At 43.5% G+C, this 19,711-nt stretch overlaps 1 protein-coding gene across 2 annotated transcripts; it reads left to right on the plus strand.

Moving 5' to 3' along the window:
* The first annotated feature begins 1,084 nt into the window (after window positions 1–1,084).
* LOC116940959 (NF-kappa-B inhibitor-interacting Ras-like protein 1) lies at window positions 1,085–14,155 on the plus strand. 2 transcript variants are annotated; one of them, XM_032951411.2, is made up of 4 exons: window positions 1,085–1,382; window positions 4,780–4,882; window positions 7,232–7,476; window positions 11,278–14,155. In XM_032951411.2, exons 1-4 carry the CDS (start codon window positions 1,344–1,346, stop codon window positions 11,512–11,514), a joined length of 624 nt encoding a protein of 207 aa, XP_032807302.1. In that variant the 5' UTR covers window positions 1,085–1,343; the 3' UTR covers window positions 11,515–14,155. The 2 variants fall into 2 exon arrangements, with proteins under 2 accessions (XP_032807302.1, XP_032807303.1); XM_032951412.2 differs by having other exon boundaries at window positions 1,352–1,382; window positions 4,780–4,878.
* Window positions 14,156–19,711: the final 5,556 nt, after the last annotated feature.

Genomic DNA, 19,711 nt, shown 5'->3' on the forward strand with positions numbered 1-19,711 from the left:
TGGTGGCAGGAGCCAGAACCGGTCCACCGGACCTCCTGAATGCCGCAGAGATCCAGGCGGTACCGGTCCAGCTCCCGACAGAGGAGTGGCAGCCTCTCCTCTGCAGTGAGCGTTCGAACATTCCACGTGGCCACCCGTAGTGGCTTTTCGTTGTTTCTGGAGTAGCCCCGAGGGTAGGTATTCAATCTCCTGGCTCCGCCAATTGGGGTTTGGCCAGGAGACGTCATAGACGCCTGGCCCCCCGGGGCCTCCGGCACAAGCTTAGTTGTTACATATTTCAGTTTAATTCGTGGTTTCGTGGTAATTAATTGAAGGTGGAGGGGTTACCAGCCCCTCGCACCCGTCCAGAGCCCCCGTTTAGCCCCTGTGGTGGACACATATGCCATGAGGGGAGGAGCCAATCAAAATTGGATCTCCCCCCACAGCGCTGTCCACGACAGAGTTGCCCGTCCGGCACCGCGAGGAGGTAGGGGGTTGTTTTGCCGGACACACACACTGACACACACAGACACACACACAGACACACACAGACAGACACAGACACACACTGACACACACAGACACACACAGACACACACACTCAGACACACACAGACACACACACACACACTCTGACACACACACTCAGACACACACACACACAGACACACACAGACACACACAGACACACACACTCAGACACACAGACACACACAGACACACACACACAGACACACACTGACACACACACACTCTGACACACACTAACACACACACAGACACACACACACACTCTGACACACACACTCAGACACACACAGACACACACACACAGACACACACAGACACACACACTCAGACACACACACTCAGACACACACAGACACACACTGACACACACACACTCTGACACACACTGACACACACACAGACACACACACACTCTGACACATACACTCAGACACACACAGACACACACACACAGACACACACACACTCTGACACACACTGACACACACACAGACACTGACACACACACTCTGACACACACAGACACACACTGACACAGACAGACACAGACACACACAGACACACACACACAGACACACACTGACACACACAGACACACACTGACACACACAGACACACACTGACACACACAGACACACACTGACACACACAGACACACTGACACACAGACACACACACACTGACACACACAGGCACGTATATAAACTCGGCAAAGTGACGACAGCAGCAGAATTCTGCGGCAAGGGCGAAGCTGACGACGCCGCTGACGCCGCTGCCGCTGCTGTGCTCAGTTCGCTCCTCTCGAGCGCCGGGGCATGTTGTGAGAAGTGCCCATGCCTTTCCATTTCCCCAGCAGTCCTCTCTCGGAGCGGGTAAGTCTCATCATGTCGACGTGTTGTGCGTGTGTACACTCTACTGTATATAGTTTACACACACACACTTGGTGTGTGGATGTTGATCCTGCTGGTGGTGGTGTGCGTTGCCCATTGCCGCTGCTTGTGTTGTTTACAGAGTGAGACGCGCATCGTGGTTGACGTCCTCTGTAGTGCGGTGTTACGATGTCCATCGAGTACTTGTGGTTGTGGTTGTTATTATTATTAAGCCGTGCTGGGCGCATAGACACACCACGCACGCGTACTGTACTCTGCACATGCGACGCACATGTATGTACACCGCACAATACACATGTATGTACATCACACAACACACATGTACGTACATCACACAACACACATGTACGTACACCACACAACACAGAAACACACCACAGACACAACGCATACACACCACGCACAGCACATAGACACACACCACATACACGGCACATAGACGCACATAGACACACACCACATACACGGCACATAGACACACACCACATACACGGCACATAGACACACACCACATACACGGCACATAGACACACACCACATACACGGCACATAGACACACACCACATACACGGAACATAGACACACACCACATACACGGCACATAGACACACACCACTTACACGGCACATAGACACACACCACATACACGGCACATAGACACACACCACATACACGGCACATAGACACACCACATACACGGCACATAGACACACACCACATACACGGCACATAGACACACACCACATACACGGCACATAGACACACACCACATACACGGCACATAGACGCACATAGACACACACCACATACACGGCACATAGACACACACCACATACACGGCACATAGACACACACCACATACACAACACATAGACACACACCACATAGACACACACCACATACACGGCACATAGACGCACATAGACACACACCACATACACGGCACATAGACACACACCACATACACGGCACATAGACACACACCACATACACGGCACATAGACACACACCACATACACGGCACATAGACACACACCACATACACGGCACATAGACACACACCACATACACGGCACATAGACACACACCACATACACGGCACATAGACACACACCACATACACGGCACATAGACACACCCCACATACACGGCACATAGACACACACCACATACACGGCACATAGACACACACCACATACACGGCACATAGACACACCACATACACGGCACATAGACACACACCACATACACGGCACATAGACACACACCACATACACGGCACATAGACACACACCACATACACGGCACATAGACGCACATAGACACACACCACATACACGGCACATAGACACACACCACATACACGGCACATAGACACACACCACATACACAACACATAGACACACACCACATAGACACACACCACATACACGGCACATAGACACACACCACATACACGGCACATAGACACACACCACATACACGGCACATAGACACACACCACATACACAGCACATAGACACACACCCCACATACACGACACATAGACACACACCACATATACAGCACATAGACACACCACATACACAGCACATAGACACACACCACATACACGGCACATAGACACACACCACATACACGGCACATAGACACACACTACATACACGGCACATAGACACACACCACATACACGGCACATAGACACACACCACATACACGGCACATAGACACACACCACATACACGGCACATAGACACACACCACATACACGGCACATAGACACACACCACATACACGGCACATAGACACACACCACATACACGGCACATAGACACACACCACATACACAGCACATAGACACACACACCAGGGACACGGCACATAGACACACACCACATACACAGCACATAGACACACAACACATACACAGCACATAGACACACACAACACATCCACACACCCCAAACAACCCAACACATACACTACACAACACAGGCGAACAACACACACGTAGACGCCGGTTTGTTTACGAGCTGGAGCCAAAGGAAATCACTTTCACAAAAAGAATACCTCCAAAAGTATTTCAAGTTACAGGAATGTGCGGGCGATTTGTACCCAGAAAAGAAATCCGGTACATTGTGTTTTTATATCCAACCGGATTCTTTAGGGTAATTACGTGTATACACTGTATCAGCCTATTTGTTATCTTACGTCGTAACAATTTCATTCAATCCCAATACTCGTATATGTCAGTTTTTTTAAAATCTATGCGTGCAAAAAAAAACACTTTGTTGTACTCTACTGCTATGCCTCCACGTCTATGCCTCCCCACCATCACCAACCCAGCGTAACCAGCGTGGTGAAGTATGGTCAAATAAAACTCGCCACCCGTGCGGCGGGGTCAGGCGCTCATCCCGCAGCGGTTTGAGATATGGCTTTTAATACTAAAGCCATATAGACACATTAAATCAAGTAACCAAGGCCGTAGCCAACATTGGGGGGGGGACCAAATCTTCCTGGGGTCCCCCCCCCCAGAAAAAAAATCTAAATTTGAAAACTAATTTCCTGCCTAAAATATTTAAAAATTCACTAACAAATGGGATGGGCTTTTTATTTATGTATTACAATAATGTCCAATAGTGTATTGTATTATATTGCTCTTTTTTACCTTTTCTTGTTTCATTGTATGTAATGGCAGAGATTAGGGATTCATAAAGTACAACCATAACCACAATCACATCAACATAAATCTATGCATTGTTATATGAAGACAAGTCCAGATATTTTGGCCAAGGTTTAGCCAATTGTTTTTTATTTACATAGCATAGCAATTATTATTTTTAAATATTTTTGATAAAGGCATCTTGGACTTGCAAGGAACAAACACAAATCACCACGGCTCCACCCCAACTAATGATATGGTGTGTTGTATAAATAAGTAATATTTAAAAATACTTTTTTTTTAAACACGCTTTAATGAAATGTACCGTGCGAGTAATGGCAGAACTCCACGACTCCAGGAGGTGGCCCCGAAGCTTGCCACAATTTAAGGGGCCGTGTTCGATTACAGCCAACGTCAGTTGAGCGTGGACAATTAGACCCAAGCCGAAACATAACCTCTAAAAAAGATGGTTTAATATTTTTTTTTATGATAGAATATAGTATTGTCATCAGTATGACATACGTATACCAAGTTTGCAGTCGATACCACATTGGGAAGTGGGTTAAAATTGAGTTACAAGATTTGAGGATACGACACCAGACAGAGTTGAGGGATACACAAGACAGAGTGAGTTAAATAAAAGCGTGTAAAATAGGTCTACTTAAGCGAGGAATGGGGGATACTTGCTCCGCATTGACCTGACCCTCTGTTCCACAGAGCGCAGCCATGGGCAAAGGCTGCAGGGTGGTGGTTTGCGGACAGGCGTCTGTGGGCAAGACAGCCATCCTGGAGCAGGTGCTCTACGGCAGCCACGTGGTCGGTATGGTCACACACAGCCGTGGCAGGGCACGGGGGTGAAGTCACTCATTCACTGTGCCCAGTGTTATCCTCTCATACCCTTGGTTTTATGTGGACGCTCTTGTTTCCCCCCCAACATGTATACCAAAATACTCAAGCATTGACCAAAGTAGAATTTCAAGACGCCCATATCTATAGTTACACTCGTGCCTTGATATATATGTCATTGAGAAAACACTTTAAGACGCAGTGGAGAAAACAATTTGAATTGCACTGCAAGATGCCTTTGTCGTGGGAAACACCAACCGGAGGCGAGAAAAGATCGTAAAAGTTGCTCTGCACGTTTCAGACAGGGACCAAACACCTGAAATCTTGCTCACGCCACTGCTGGCAAAAGGGGCCTCCACGAGCTCTAGAGAGCCCCTCTGCAGGGTATTTGGCCTATTCTTCAACACGGGCCAGATATCTTGGAAGAAGTGGAATTACACTTTATCCCACCACACAAAGCCTGCCTATCGACGAACTGTGGTGTACCGATTTATGCTGCTGGATGGACAGAGGCAGGTGGGATTTAAGATATTTGGTGTTTGTTTCAACTACACCCATGCTGGTTTCCAACTCCAGTGCACTAACCATTACACCATAGCATCCCCCGTAATCATATATTTGAACTTTGCAAAAATCGAAACTATGTTCATCAATAATCTATGGCCATACATGGACAGTATTTCTGTGCCAATGACTAATAGCTCGTCATCATTTATCATCTACCTTTGACAGACACGTGTCTTTATTTTCCAGCTGTCTCATTCCATTTTAAGTTGCATATATTAAAAAAAACATACAACATTTTTTTAAGACCATAATTTAGCTCGGATGCCTTGTAAACTGAATCTCATTTCTGTACGCAGTTGGACAAATGCTACATTTGTAAAAGCTAAATTCCAAATGGTGAATTTTGTCCATTCATTTGGCAGTGCACAAAGAGCTCTTGTACACATGTCGAAATGTGACCGGTGCATGCACAAAGTGCTTCTTGTAAGTGACTGCTGCTGGATCCATTAAGTTGTGATGGTTTGAACAGTTGAGAATGAACAAGGCAAGAATTTGGCATCTTATATTACACTAAAATGAACTAGGAGACATCATCTATAGCACTGAGTTGGGTTATTGCCAGGGTTAGGGGTTAGGAATCAGTTTGGCCAATTATTACCATTCTGCCCTTTTTTCCCATTTGAGGGGTTCCAACCCGTTCTGAATTAATTTAAAAGTTTTAGAAGCCACTTAATAGTTTATATAATATAATTTATCTACAGATAACTGCATCAATGACCTTAATAACTTCTGATTCAATTCATCTGCCTACTCAACAAAAGCCTACTTTTTTGCCTAATTGCAATGTGGTTGTAATTTTTTAGGAACACCTCAATTATAGATACATTTTATTACCGGCTATGCCACGCGTTCTTTTAATTATTCGTGATGAACTGTCACTGCAGTGCATCAACCTGCGTTAGAGTACAACCTCAGAAGATAATGTCATAGAACTTATTTTGAAGCCTCTTCAGTCAGCCTCTTTATCCACATGAGGGCAACACAGATTATATGGCCTGGAGTAAGCATTTGTTGAATGGCAATGAAACAAAAACAATTATCATAGCTGGAATAGTCCTAATTCAGTGGAAACAAAAATTTTACGTAATAAAGTCTTCGTGCAGTTTTTTTTTTATGACCAGGTCTCCCAGACTGAGACAATACATTCATTACAGTTTTTTCGCAGGCAGCTGAAACCCAGATTCGAACTTGGGAATATATTAACTGTGATTCGGTGCTTTCGTGACTGCAGGAATTACTCTTTGGTTTTTTCGGTAAAGTCACGTAAAAATACATGACTTTACCGAAAAAAACAAAGAGTAATATTAACTGTGCCGAGTCACGTTCCGACACGGCCATAATGAGCCCCTTGGCCCACCCAGATCCCGTTAACTTGGCTAGTCATTCGAATTATAAAAACTGCCCCAACAAGAGTCAAACATAAGCTTGGATTCTGGAGTGATAGCATGTGTATGTGCATCCCAGGCATAGTGGTTAACGCACTGTGCTATGAACTTGACATTTTAAGTTAGATTCAAAGCAATGGATAAATATCATGGGGCATTATCTTAACCAGTACTGGGCCTCCCTTCGGGTGACTCGGTCTTAAATGAGTAGCATAGCGTGTAAAGAGGACTGTGGCAACAACAGCGAATGGACGTGGCGCTGGCTACACTGCCCCCTCGTACACCTTGCAGGCCTTATTAGGTGCTCACTAACAGCACCTGCCCAGCCCCGGCCGCATGTGTAGGCAACTTGGCGGATCTTTGTCCCCCAGGCTCCCAGATGCACGAGACACAGGAGGACGTGTTTGTGGCGTGGGTGGAGACGGAGCGTGGCGTGCGGGAGCAGGTGCGTCTCTACGACACGCGGGGGCTGCGCGACTCGCCCTCCGAGCTGCCCCGCCACTACCTGGCACTGGCCGACGGCTTCCTGCTCGTGTACAGCGTGGACAATGTGCAGTCCTTTCGCAAGGTGGAGGCACTCAAGAAAGAGATTGACCGAGCAAGGGACAAGAAAGAGGTGCCTTGATGCATTGCGTGTACACTGGTACCTACAAAGCTTGCTCCGATTTATAAACGTGCCCTGGACTAACATTCAAATAAGGTAAATGCACAATATGGTGGAGCAGTGGTGCACTGGCTAGCATACTACCCTTTATGCACCCAGTTATAATTATTATTTTAAATCAACTGTGTAAATCTACAAATACACATTATTGCTCTGCATGAAAGATATATCATATTTTAGGCTTATAATAAAACCTTGTCTTTATATACTAGTCATATAATATAATTAAAGGTTGTAAGTAATGGGTTGTTTTGAAAAATGGAATATTAAGTGCAAATTTACAGTACAACAAATCTAAATTCTTCACCAACCTCTGTGGATGGCTTATATCATTGTATATCATGAATATAGGTCATGAGGCATTGGCATAATCGTTAATGCACTATGCTATGAACCCGGCAACTCTAGTTTGGTTCATGGCCAAGTCTAACATCATTGGTGCATAATATCTGAACTGGTCCAACGCCCCACCTTCAGCAACCTGCACAGTCCTGCGGGAGGAAATATGGTGAAATAATTCCGATAACTTGCACAGTGTGGCGAGGCCTTCATCGAGCAAATGAATTATTGTAAATTGTATTATGGTATGTATATATATGCACAATGGATGTTGTCTGTCGATATGTAAAAATTATATCGTAGGAAAGTGTGAGTGCTGGAATTTTGATGAGTCTTAGTTAAGTGCATAACAATTATATGGCTAAGTGGCCCAGTTTTACATGTGTAGTGTTCTTCACGGAGGTACACACTTGACTTGGAGGCAACACATTTATTACACAGCCCCACAGGGCTAACTACATAAACGTACACACACTAACTAGACGCCAACAGGGTAACTACATAATCGGGTCAGTCAGTAACATCCTGACTGACCCACGATGCCGAGTGGAGACCAAAGATCGGAGAGACTAAGCGCCGAGGGTTGATTCTAGAGAACAGCCCCGATCAGGGCTCGGGACTCGACCTTTATGGGCCGTGGCGTGGCTGGGCTCCGCCCCTGGTCACGACCCCTTCCAGATCCTTCCCGAAGACTCTGGCCCCTACCTCACGTGTCCCTCTCCCCTCCTTTTGTGCCCTCCTTTTGGGCCCCCCTTGCCACCTGGTCCAGTCACGTGCCCTCTCGGGATCACCCAGACTGTCACGTCCTCACCCGACCTCTCTCTCACTATCACCAGGACTATGCCCCCCTCGGGCCTGCTTCCATGGCATATCCACTCTGGTGCCAGAGAGAGGCCCAAGACACACAGCTCCACTCTTGTGACGGCAGCTGGCGCTAAACGCCATAGCGACTCCATTTACTTCGCTACACGTATGGTTTTTCTCGAGGTACTCCGGTTTCCTCCCACATGGCCAAACATCTGAAAGCAACTCCCTCATTCATAGAAGTCTTAATATAGATTGAGGCTTTCCTGGATAAACAAATAGTAAAGATGGAACAGCAGGTCTTAATTTAAAATAGAATAACAAACCCAAATATAGATTTTAAAAAATTTGTGGATAAATAAATGACACCTATAACATATTTCTCGATATAGCCAGTTCCCTAAGGAAACCTAAGCATATGTGAATGGTTTGGAGTGTACCCCAAGCCTGTCTAAGCCATCTGCTACCCCCCTAAATATTGGCAGTGGGATAAACATAATTATTTTCCATGCATATTGAGTTAATCTTCACTCTGTGGAAGGTTGCTCATAGTTTGGAACTCCCTTCCCCTAGTCATCCATGCTGTTGTCCCTGCCCATGTAGAAGTGTGGACTCAAAATCTTCCTTATTTCCTCTTCCTGTGACTGATAATTTATTTCTCTACATTAATTAAATATGACCGACTGTTTTTATGACGTCTTGAGATGGAGTTGCATTTAGACGTCATATCAATCTAAATTGTGTTATATATCACATTTGGGCATCTTGCTAAATTACACTTTGATGAAAGTGCCTGCAGAGCAGTTTTTAAGAATCAAAGCAATCTGCTGCAGCATAACAATGTATTTAATGAAACAAAATCGAAATGACATGTGCATTAATTTCCAAACCAGTCATCTGTTTTGCTTTATTATGTAAGCCAGCCCAGGAAAGGGCACCTTCATCCTGCCAGAATTGTGTGGTATGTTTCAGAATTAAAACCAGTTGTGACCAAATTCTGGGTGGTTCTTGTTTTTCAATTGCATTCCTCACAGTCAGAATTCTAAATGTGTGCCAGCGATATGTAAAAACATTTACAGTGTAGGTTTTGTCCACTGTACAGTAATACGTTTATTTAAAATCGATTTTTTTTTTGCAATAAAACATTACGGGATATGTAACAATAAAACAACGTATTAGCCGAAGCTTATGCCGTCGAGGATGGGAAGATCAAACATAAGCCAAATCTTGGAGCCTTGAACCAAAAAAATGTACACTCGGACCTGTTAGACAGGACTTGCTTGATATGTAAGAGTGTGATAAATCGATGCAAAAAACGTGGTATGCTTTGATGCCACGTAACTTTTTCATCTAAAATCGGATAAGTATTGATGTGGATGAATTGTATATATAAAAAAATAGACGCACAGTAGTACAGTAGTAAGTGCATCTGCAATATGAAGCCGGTGATCTAAGTTTAATTCCTGCCTACAGCTAAAGTCAGTGGCGAGTGACATCTGAACTGGCCCTGGACCCCTTTTTACAAACATGCACTCACCATCGTTGTGAATTACAATAAAGGACTCATGACCAGTAGGGTGCTGGTTTAGGATGCCTTCATCCAGCAGTAGATTAATAAAGGGCTGTAAATTATAATCTTTTTCTTATTTTTTTGTAACCAAGAAGTCCAGCCTCCCATAACATAATACAAATTACATGTAAATCAGGTTACGAAATCCTTCCACCACATCCACATTGCATGGATGTTAATACCAGAATTCTTCACATTTCTATGCTGGAGTTCTTGTCTTATAAATAATGATACAAAAAATAAAAACCTTATAGACCCCACGTGTGCCTTTATGTAAATTTATTAAGTTGTGAACTAACTCCATACACAAAGTTATTTAATTCTATATAAGGCAATATGCCTTTGCTAAATGTTTGATGTTTTGATAATTTGATTCACTCTTCAACACACCGGTGGGTTAAAGTAGTGAACTAATTGTCTTTTATCAACGTGACACTTCTTTGCTGATTGGCCGTGTCAGGTGGTGGAGGGTTACGACACATTTATAAATACCGCGATCTAACCCAAAAACCTTTATTATGAATACATGTATAATGTCTGTTTTCTGATCCAGGCCTTCCTTGAAAGTAGACGTGTATTCTCAGCCAAGCTCTCACATTGTATAAATAAAGGACTTGTTTGTATGTATGTTGGTGAAATGCTTGTGGTAGGGCAAATCGTGGGTATGCTTAACTGATATGGATAGGCCAAGGGAAACCACTGAACACTGTAAAGTCTCACTGAGAATGAAAAAGAAATTGCGAATTTTGGCATGGGTGTTTCTCAACGTCAGTCTGCCTTTTCGTGATTACCAATCTTTCCTGTCATATGCAAATTAAGCCACTGCACATACCTAATGTTGATGTATGACAATTCTCTTCCGGTGCTGGGAGCTCTCTATATGGAGCAAAATGTCAGACTTGCTGAACAGCAGGAGGTGCAACCCGAAAAAACATTTGGGTGCTATACAGCAGAACTGCAAAAACGCTGTAGATGATACCATATCCGAAACAAGCCTGCTATGCCTCACCTCTTTTGTCCCCCCCCACCCCCAAATGCAGGTGACGGTTGTCGTCCTAGGAAACAAGAGTGACCTCCGCGCCAATCGGGCCGTGCGGTTGGATCAGGCCCAGCAGTGGGCCCGGATGGAGAAGGTGCGTCTCTGGGAGGTGTCGGTGACAGACAGGAGGACCCTGTTGGAGCCACTTGTCTTTCTCGCCAGCAAGCTAACCCAGCCACCCAGCAAGCCCGCCTTCCCGCTGCCCCGCCGCAGCAAGGGGGGCACCTCCGAAAACTGAGGATGCGTTTTTTTGCAGGGGTGCAGTCACCAAAAGTTATAGCCAAAATCATTGTACTTTTGAATCAGCATATTTTTCCCTTCAACTAGGCAACATAAATGTTGATTATGCCAATTATGGAACATATAAATGCAATGTAGCGCACATCGTGCGCTTAGAACCAAGTCAATAACCAGTAGTTGTGTAAATTTATATAAATATAGTACGGTAGAATTCCACGTATCTGTGGCCCTATTGCCCACGACTCCAATTATTTATTGCACCATATTCTAACGAATAGCCACCGGGAACCATTTGCTAGTAGGACATCCCTCAACTTCTGAAGTTGCGGCTGCACCCCTGGTTTGAGACATGGCTTGTCTTCCAGTTGCCTGTGTATTTTAACTCTCTTAGTTCTATCATTCTCATTATGTTATCACTTATTGTGTTCTTATTTTGGATTTAATGAAGTGGTTTGAGTGCTTTGCCATTAGGGCGCCAGATTGTGAGGGTACAGTGGTTTACATCCTGGCTTCTGTTCAGTGCTGCCGATAGACATTGTAATGTCTGCTGTGAATTTTTGGCATTAAATACCCTAATGCAATGATTAAGTTTTTACCACGTTTGAGTATCCAGTATTCCAGAGTTGTAACACAAAAAAAAGAAAAAAATATGGGTTCCTTATATTTTCCAGATTAAAAAGACCCTGTCATTACTATCAAGGTAATAATTGGCAATTGATCGTGATTAATATTCCTGACCTTCAGCAGTGTTTATACATTCAATCTCATTTCTGTAAATGAGTAGCTTGCGTTTGAAGAACCTTAATGACTTCCTGTGCCTCATACCGAGTCTTGCAATAATTATGGATTAAAATGTTGCTGCTTATGCGCATGATGCAATGTAATTGCGAATGTTTATTTGAAGCATTAATCTATATATTGAGCTGCTTGTATATACGGTGAAGTTTTAACCTTTGGCTAAAATCCATTCCCAAGGTGCTGAATTGTTTTTTTCTGCAAGCCGCAGCTCGTTTGAACGATTTCTGGTCCGATCCGATAAATGGCTGAATGTCTGGGTAATGTCGGTGTAACCTTCTACAAAATATTTTCAACAAATGAATTTCATAACTTGAGTGGATTATGATTGCAAGCATAGACTATGCACATACATGGACTAGAGCTATCATTTGGAAGCTGCTGCTCTGCGCTAGAAAGGGCATAGATTATAATAATCGGCTCAGAGAAAAATGAAGTGCTAACCTGAGATGAAATAGTTGGGGCTGCTTTTTGTTTAGTCTTTACTCGTGTAAACAAGTTTGTATTTTCTCGTCATATGCATTGTAGTGCACCATATGTTGTTACTATGTTTTTTGTTTTTTTAGAGTCTGCATGCTGAGTCGTATGTTGTTTGTTTTAATACTGAACTCTCACTTACAGGAAGTCTTACGCTTTTAAATCAGAATATAACGAGTCCCGAGTGCTGTAATTCGAGTGGTAAGCAGCTGCACAAAGGCTCCTTTACTCTTGTAACCGCATGCCCTTACCGCTGATGGTTATCACAATGACAAACTCCCTTGTTGTGCAGAGCCACGGTTTGCTGGAAAGTGGGATTTGTGCTGAGTGCGAGAAAGAAAAGGAAGTCACATGAGAAATGATGAAAGTTCATGAATTACGCTACACGAGTACAGTGCGTTATTTAATTAATTACATAATTACACTAGGTTTATGAAGTTAATCGAAAGAGAATGTGCAGTCCTCTGACAATCCACTGCTGGATGAATGCCTTACCACACCACGACGGTCAAACGGGTTCTTTGTGGTGTGTGGTGTCTAAACCCAAGTCTTAGGACTCACCCCTTCACTAACTCCCACTGACCAGTGTGGTGAAGTATGGTCAAACAGACCCTCCACCACGGTACGGGGAGGCCTTCATTAACATAATATTGGCAGTAAATTCCAGAAATAATGACAGTATATGCATTAAGCAGTATTTGTGTTGGGTCCGTACCTTAAAATGAGAATATGTTTGTTCTGCTCATTTGTTGCTGCCGTGCTGTTTTGTGTTCCAAAAGACACAACCAAAACAATGCCGTGAATTATTACTGCACTATTGTATTAACAAGCCTTTCATTGCATGTTCATGTTGGTCATAAAATATGCTGTGTTATACCTGCCATACCCAGAGAAAGATTTGCTGTGTAGGTTTATATGCATGCCAAATACAGTATATGCAATGCATTGTTATAAGCTATACATTTATTTATGACAGTGTTATTCGAGTTGTTGATGTATTACTGCGAGTGCTTGACTTATGTGTGAGGGAAATTTATTAATTTCGTCAACCTAACACGCAGTTCATTTACATATGGTTGATCTTTTGCATTTATTGCTTGTTGTTTGCAAATGTCTCCCTTTTGCAGAGCACTGTGAGTGTGGCATTGGTCTGTCTGTAGTTCTAGGAAAATAGCCTAATACTATAATATACTTTGGTGCTTTGATCCTGGTTTTGAAAATTGCTGTTCAACAACGATGACCGGTATTTTTTCATGCTCGGCCAAATGCTAAACGAACCAAAAAGGGACTTGTACTTATGGGAATGCACATCGCATGTAATCAATATATACCTATACATGCACAATAAACAAAACATTTTACACGTACACGTGGTTTGTTATATTGGAAAAATTACGTGCATCATTCCTTTCTATTGTGATTCTGTAAAACTATTTTCACCCCAAAATGTCACGACACTATAATATCAGTTTAATGACTAGCACATTGGATAGTGGATCATTCTTTTATATATAATTGTTCACGTTCTTTGTGAGACTCCCACTGATTTTACCCCCATCTTAACCACATGTCATTGCCTCATACAATAACCGATCCATGCCAGTTAGAGGTGCCTATCCAAGTCCCATTCTACATCATATTTGCCCGATGTAATGGAGGCAGGCACGGCTGCAGGCATTTTCACAAGTGTGAATTACTTTACTGTAGTTGGAATTGGTGTTAGGAGTCGGGTGTTACTGAGAGCGTTGTTTTTTCACATTGATATGCCATGTGTATTTGTGTTATGCAGTGGCGTACAGTGAGGGAAAAAAGTATTTGATCCCATGCTGATTTTGTACGTTTGCCCACTGACAAATAAATTATCAGTCTATAATTTTAATGGTAGGTTTATTTGAACAGTGAGAGACAGAATAACAACAACAAAAATCCAGAAAAACGTATGTCAAAAATGTTATAACTTGATTTGCATTTTAATGAGGGAAAAAAGTATTTGACCCCCTCTCAATCATTAAGATTTCTGGCTCCCAGGTGTCTTTTATACAGGTAACGAGCTGAGATTAGGAGCACACTCTTAAAGGGAGTGCTCCTAATCTCAGCTTGTTACCAGTATAAAAGACACCTGTCCACAGAAGCAATCAATCAATCAGATTCCAAACTCTCCACCATGGCCAAGAACAAAGAGCTCTCCAAGGATGTCAGGGACAAGATTGTAGACCTACACAAGGCTGGAATGGGCTACAAACCCATTGCCAAGCAGCTTGATGAGAAGGTGACAACAGTTGGTGCGATTATTCGCAAATGGAAGAAACACAAAAGAACTGACAATCTCCCTCGGCCTGGGGCTCCATGCAAGATCTCACCTCGTGGAGTTGCAATGATCATTTGAAACGGTGAGGAATCAGCCCAGAACTACACGGGAGAATCTTGTCAATAATCTCAAGGCAGCTGGGACCATAGTCACCAAGAAAACAATTAGTAACTACGCCGTGAAGGACTGAAATCCTGCAGTGCCCGCAAGGTCCCCCTGCTCAAGAAAGCACATATACATCCCCGTCTGAAGTTTGCCAATGAACATCTGAATGATTCAGAGGACAACTGGGTGAAAGTGTTGTGGTCAGATGAGACCAAAATGGAGCTCTTTGGCATCAACTCAACTCGCCGTGTTTGGAGGAGGAAGAATGCTGCCTATGACCCCAAGAACACAATCCCCACCGTCAAACATGGAGGTGGAAACATTATGCTTTGGGGGTGTTTTTCTGCTAAGGGGACAGGACAACTTCACATCAAAGGGACGATGAACGGGGCCATGTACCGTCAAATCTTGGGTGAGAACCTCCTTCCCTCAGCCAGGGCATTGAAAATGGGTCGTGGATGGGTATTCCAGCATGACAATAGCCAAACACATGGCCAAGGCAACAAAGGAGTGGCTCAAGAAGAAGCACATTAAGGTCCTGGAGTGGCCTAGCCAGTCTCCAGACCTTAATCCCATAGAAAATCTGTGGAGGGAGCTGAAGGTTCGAGTTGCCAAACGTCAGCCTCGAAACCTTAATGACTTGGAGAAGATCTGCAAAGAGGAGTGGGACAAATCCCTCCTGAGATGTGTGCAAACCTGGTGGCCAACTACAAGAAACGTCTGACCTCTGTGATTGCCAACAAGGGTTTTGCCGCCAAGTACTAAGTCATGTTTTGCAGAGGGGTCAAATACTTATTTCCCTCATTAAAATGCAATCAATTCATAACAATTTTTAACATACGTTTTTCTGGATTTTGTTGTTATTTTGTCTCTCACTGTTCAAATAAACCTACCATTAAAATTATAGACTGACCATTTCTTTGTCAGTGGGCAAACGTGCAAAATCAGCAGGGGATCAAATACTTTTTCCCTCACTGTAGCTATCCAGAGTGAAGGCGGTGCAATTGCACCAGGACACATGGGCTGGAGGGGCATCGGTGCCAGGCTACAAAGAAGGGGAAATTTGACGGGGTCATGCTTCATTCCTTGTACCAAGGGCTATGTCAACCTGCTTCGCCACGAGTGTTGAGTAATTTTATTTGCTGGCCAGAGTAGTTAACTCAGGCATTTTCTGTCTGTATCTTAGAGTAGGTCTCCTATAATAAATATACTTGTCTAAATTGACGTTGACTTGGTTGTAAAGGCAAACAAAGATTAATATAATTACCATGGTGGTTTTATCATCTCCATTAATATTATGAGCTCAATATGATAACAAGAATGGTGGTTATAAAACATCTTATCAATCTAAGGGATGAATGGTGGTATTCTTATTGGCTCTGACGATAAGTTTTCCCTGTTGCGATCAACAGCGCGGCTGTTCCACTCTCAGGATGCTACTGTCTGCTAATTCCGAGCATCCCATTGTGATGGCGTAGCAAAAGGAGTGAGGGCTACAGTTAGGTTCATGTACAGCCCTATGTCAATCTGCTGATAGATAATGGCCTGCAGGTCATGAGAGTTACTTCACCTCTTAGGTCAGCAAATATGGGTGTCATAGATGTGGGAACATATTAGATGTCCTGCCTACAACGTAGCCGCATAGCCAATGGCACTTGTGTGGTCACCCATCTAAGCACTATCCAGGATCATCCCAGCTTAGTTTTCGAGATCGGATGACTTATCTTAGACGATAATAAGAAGTTCAAGTTATGTTAACCAGGTGAGAAAGAGACCACGATTGTGCCATTTGTAAGAATGACCTGGGCAATAATATACCAGTAAGGGGCGATGATTGCTACGTATAATCCCAATTGAGTAAAATGCAGGTCACTTACGACAGCACACAATGGTTTACTCTAACAAATAACGTCAGGAGATATTTAAAGGCACCTATGGTTATTATAACTGAAGTGCGTTTAAAGTATTTGGCCACTATACATTTCCACATGATAAGCCACTTCGTTGAGCTATCATTTGTGGCCAGGTCGCCTATGAAAAAAGGCTATACAGCTAAGTGGGCCTTACCTGGTAGTAGTAATAATCAGGGCAGCCACTCGATTCAAACCGTGAACCTCTAAAACAAGGGGCGAACACGCTACCGCTAGGCCATGCGACCGCCCAAGAATACTCACGTAATTATTCGTCTTTACGTGGACATTCCTTTCAAACACTAAACCCTTATCGATAAAGTGGGAACATAAAATGCATTATGCATTAGTAAGACATTTAAGTGCAGCACTGCATTTATAATCAGCATGAAAGGTTGTACATTACTGTACAGTATATATACCTGACATCCCTGTGTGGTTCTAATACACCTCTTATAAACGAGTGAGCATGCCCGTTGTGTCCCCACCTGACTATTGAGGTGTCAACACGCTCAAATCGTATGCGTTTACAACACTAATTGTATTACATCTATTTGTGGGCTCATCGAATGCTGCCTTATCTCGATTATCGCCGAGTTTTAGGTAATGAGTGCTCTCTCACTCCAAATATGTGTACAAAAACACCGTGGTTTATTTATTACAAGAAGCCAAATCCACACATTAAAAAGTTAGACGTTGACAAGATTGTCATCAATCAGAGTAACAGTCTAATTTCCGACAGCCTAAAATCGGTACTAGCTAACGGGTTGAATTTTTCAGTAACCCTAAACACATCCCAGTGAATGATATTGCCCAGGTTGATGTAGCACTTAAGGGTTTGGGACACATTACTGCAGACGTGGCAAGATCGGAAATCGCTGCAATCCTCAAAAACACTAAGACACCTATTAGCAACATAAGTAAGGATGAGCGCTTTGAGCTTTCTCAATTAAAAAAGAAAAATGACATTGTCATCCTCTCAGCCGACAAGGGCAATGCCACAGTTATTATGGACAAAACCACATACAAAAACAAAATTCAGGACCTACTTAATGATAGTAGCTATACAAAAATTTCAAGAGATCTCACCAACAGCCTCGTTACGAAAACCAACAATATCATCACCGATTCGACATCTCATCGAACCAACCAAGCGGTTTTCCTTTAAACCCTCTGCTGCTAGACCACCCAGATTGTATGGTTTACCAAAATCCATAAAGAAGGTACACCCCTTCATCATATCGTCTCCACCATTGACTCACCCACCGACAAACTGGCCAAATTCCTGTCTGAGACCTTACAACCATTCACTGGTAAGACCGCCTCAGCTGTACTTAACTCAGCTCACTTGGTATCGTTAATTAAGGACATCTAAATATCTCCAGGTGATTTGCTCGTTAGTTTAGATGTAGTCTATTTGTTTACCAAAGTTCCTGTGCCTGACACCATTGCAATCATCGAAGATTTGGTCCAACAAGGAGACACTGCCTCACCAATTCACACTTCACCTGGAATGGAACATTCTACAAACAAGTTGAAGGTACCCCAATGGGTTCTCCCTTATCTCCAGTTGTCGCCAATGTTTTCATGGAAAACATTGAGACAGATGCCATCCAGGCATTCACTCTATGTCCGTCCTTGTGGAAGACGTACGTAGATGACACGTTTGTCATCTGGCCACATGGCCGACCAGCTCTGAACCAATTCCTCAACCACATCAATTCCATACATCCAGCCATCAAATTCACCATGGAGGTGGAAAAGGATGGCAAGCTACCATTCTTGAATGTTTCACTCGAAAAGAGACCAGATGGCTCAATGGGACACACTGTCTACAGGAAATCCACCCATACAGATGCCTACCTAAAACCTGACTCCCACCACCATCCATCCCAGAAGAATTCCCTCATCAAAACTCTACACCATAGAGCTCGATGTATTTCCGACCATCATCACCTAGCCAGTGAACTGGAACACGTACACCAAGCTCTCAAGATGAATGGATAGTCAGACTACACAATCCGTAAAGCTATCACCCCAACCGTTGGGAAAGAACCATCTGAGGACCCAATCAAAACCATCACCTTGCCATACATAGCAGGGGTCACCAAAAATATTTTCAAAATCATGAGCAAACAAGATCCAGGTCCGATTTAACACAGTACATAAAATTCGTGATTTGATCCCATCTGTGAAGGATGTGATCCCTGACATGCAATACCCCGGCCTCTACAAACTAATCTGTGTCTGCGGCAGTAGTTACATTGGGGAAACTAAGCGACATGTTTCGGACCGTGTTCGTGAACACAAGGCAGATCTGAACCACGGTAGGGCCAATACCTCGGCCGTCGTTGATCATTGTTTTAATGTGGTGGGCTCACACGATATTGATTTCTCTAAGACGAACGTACTTTTCAAACCCACTGGCTATCAACAAAGATTCGTTCATGAAGCAATCCATATATACAGACACAGACACAATTTCAACCGAGAAGATGGGTACAAACTTAGCAATCATTGGAAGGACATTAACAACCAGTTTAAGTCATAACTGGCTTTGATGTTCCCTTCCTGCCACCTTCCGATGTTAGTTGTTATTT

Source organism: Petromyzon marinus, chromosome 10 (assembly GCF_048934315.1).
Source record: "Petromyzon marinus isolate PM22_M1 ecotype Great Lakes invasive population chromosome 10, UKy_Petmar_22M1.pri1.0, whole genome shotgun sequence".
Lineage (NCBI taxonomy): Eukaryota > Metazoa > Chordata > Hyperoartia > Petromyzontiformes > Petromyzontidae > Petromyzon > Petromyzon marinus.

Excerpts from the sequence above, each read along its gene's own strand:
- LOC116940959 (XM_032951411.2), top strand. The coding sequence starts at position 1,344 with ATGCCTTTCCATTTCCCCAGCAGTCCTCTCTCGGAGCGG. Across the intron at positions 1,383-4,779 it reads GCAGTCCTCTCTCGGAGCGG|AGCGCAGCCATGGGCAAAGG; the intron begins GTAAGTCTCATC and ends TCTGTTCCACAG. Across the intron at positions 4,883-7,231 it reads CTACGGCAGCCACGTGGTCG|GCTCCCAGATGCACGAGACA; the intron begins GTATGGTCACAC and ends TTTGTCCCCCAG.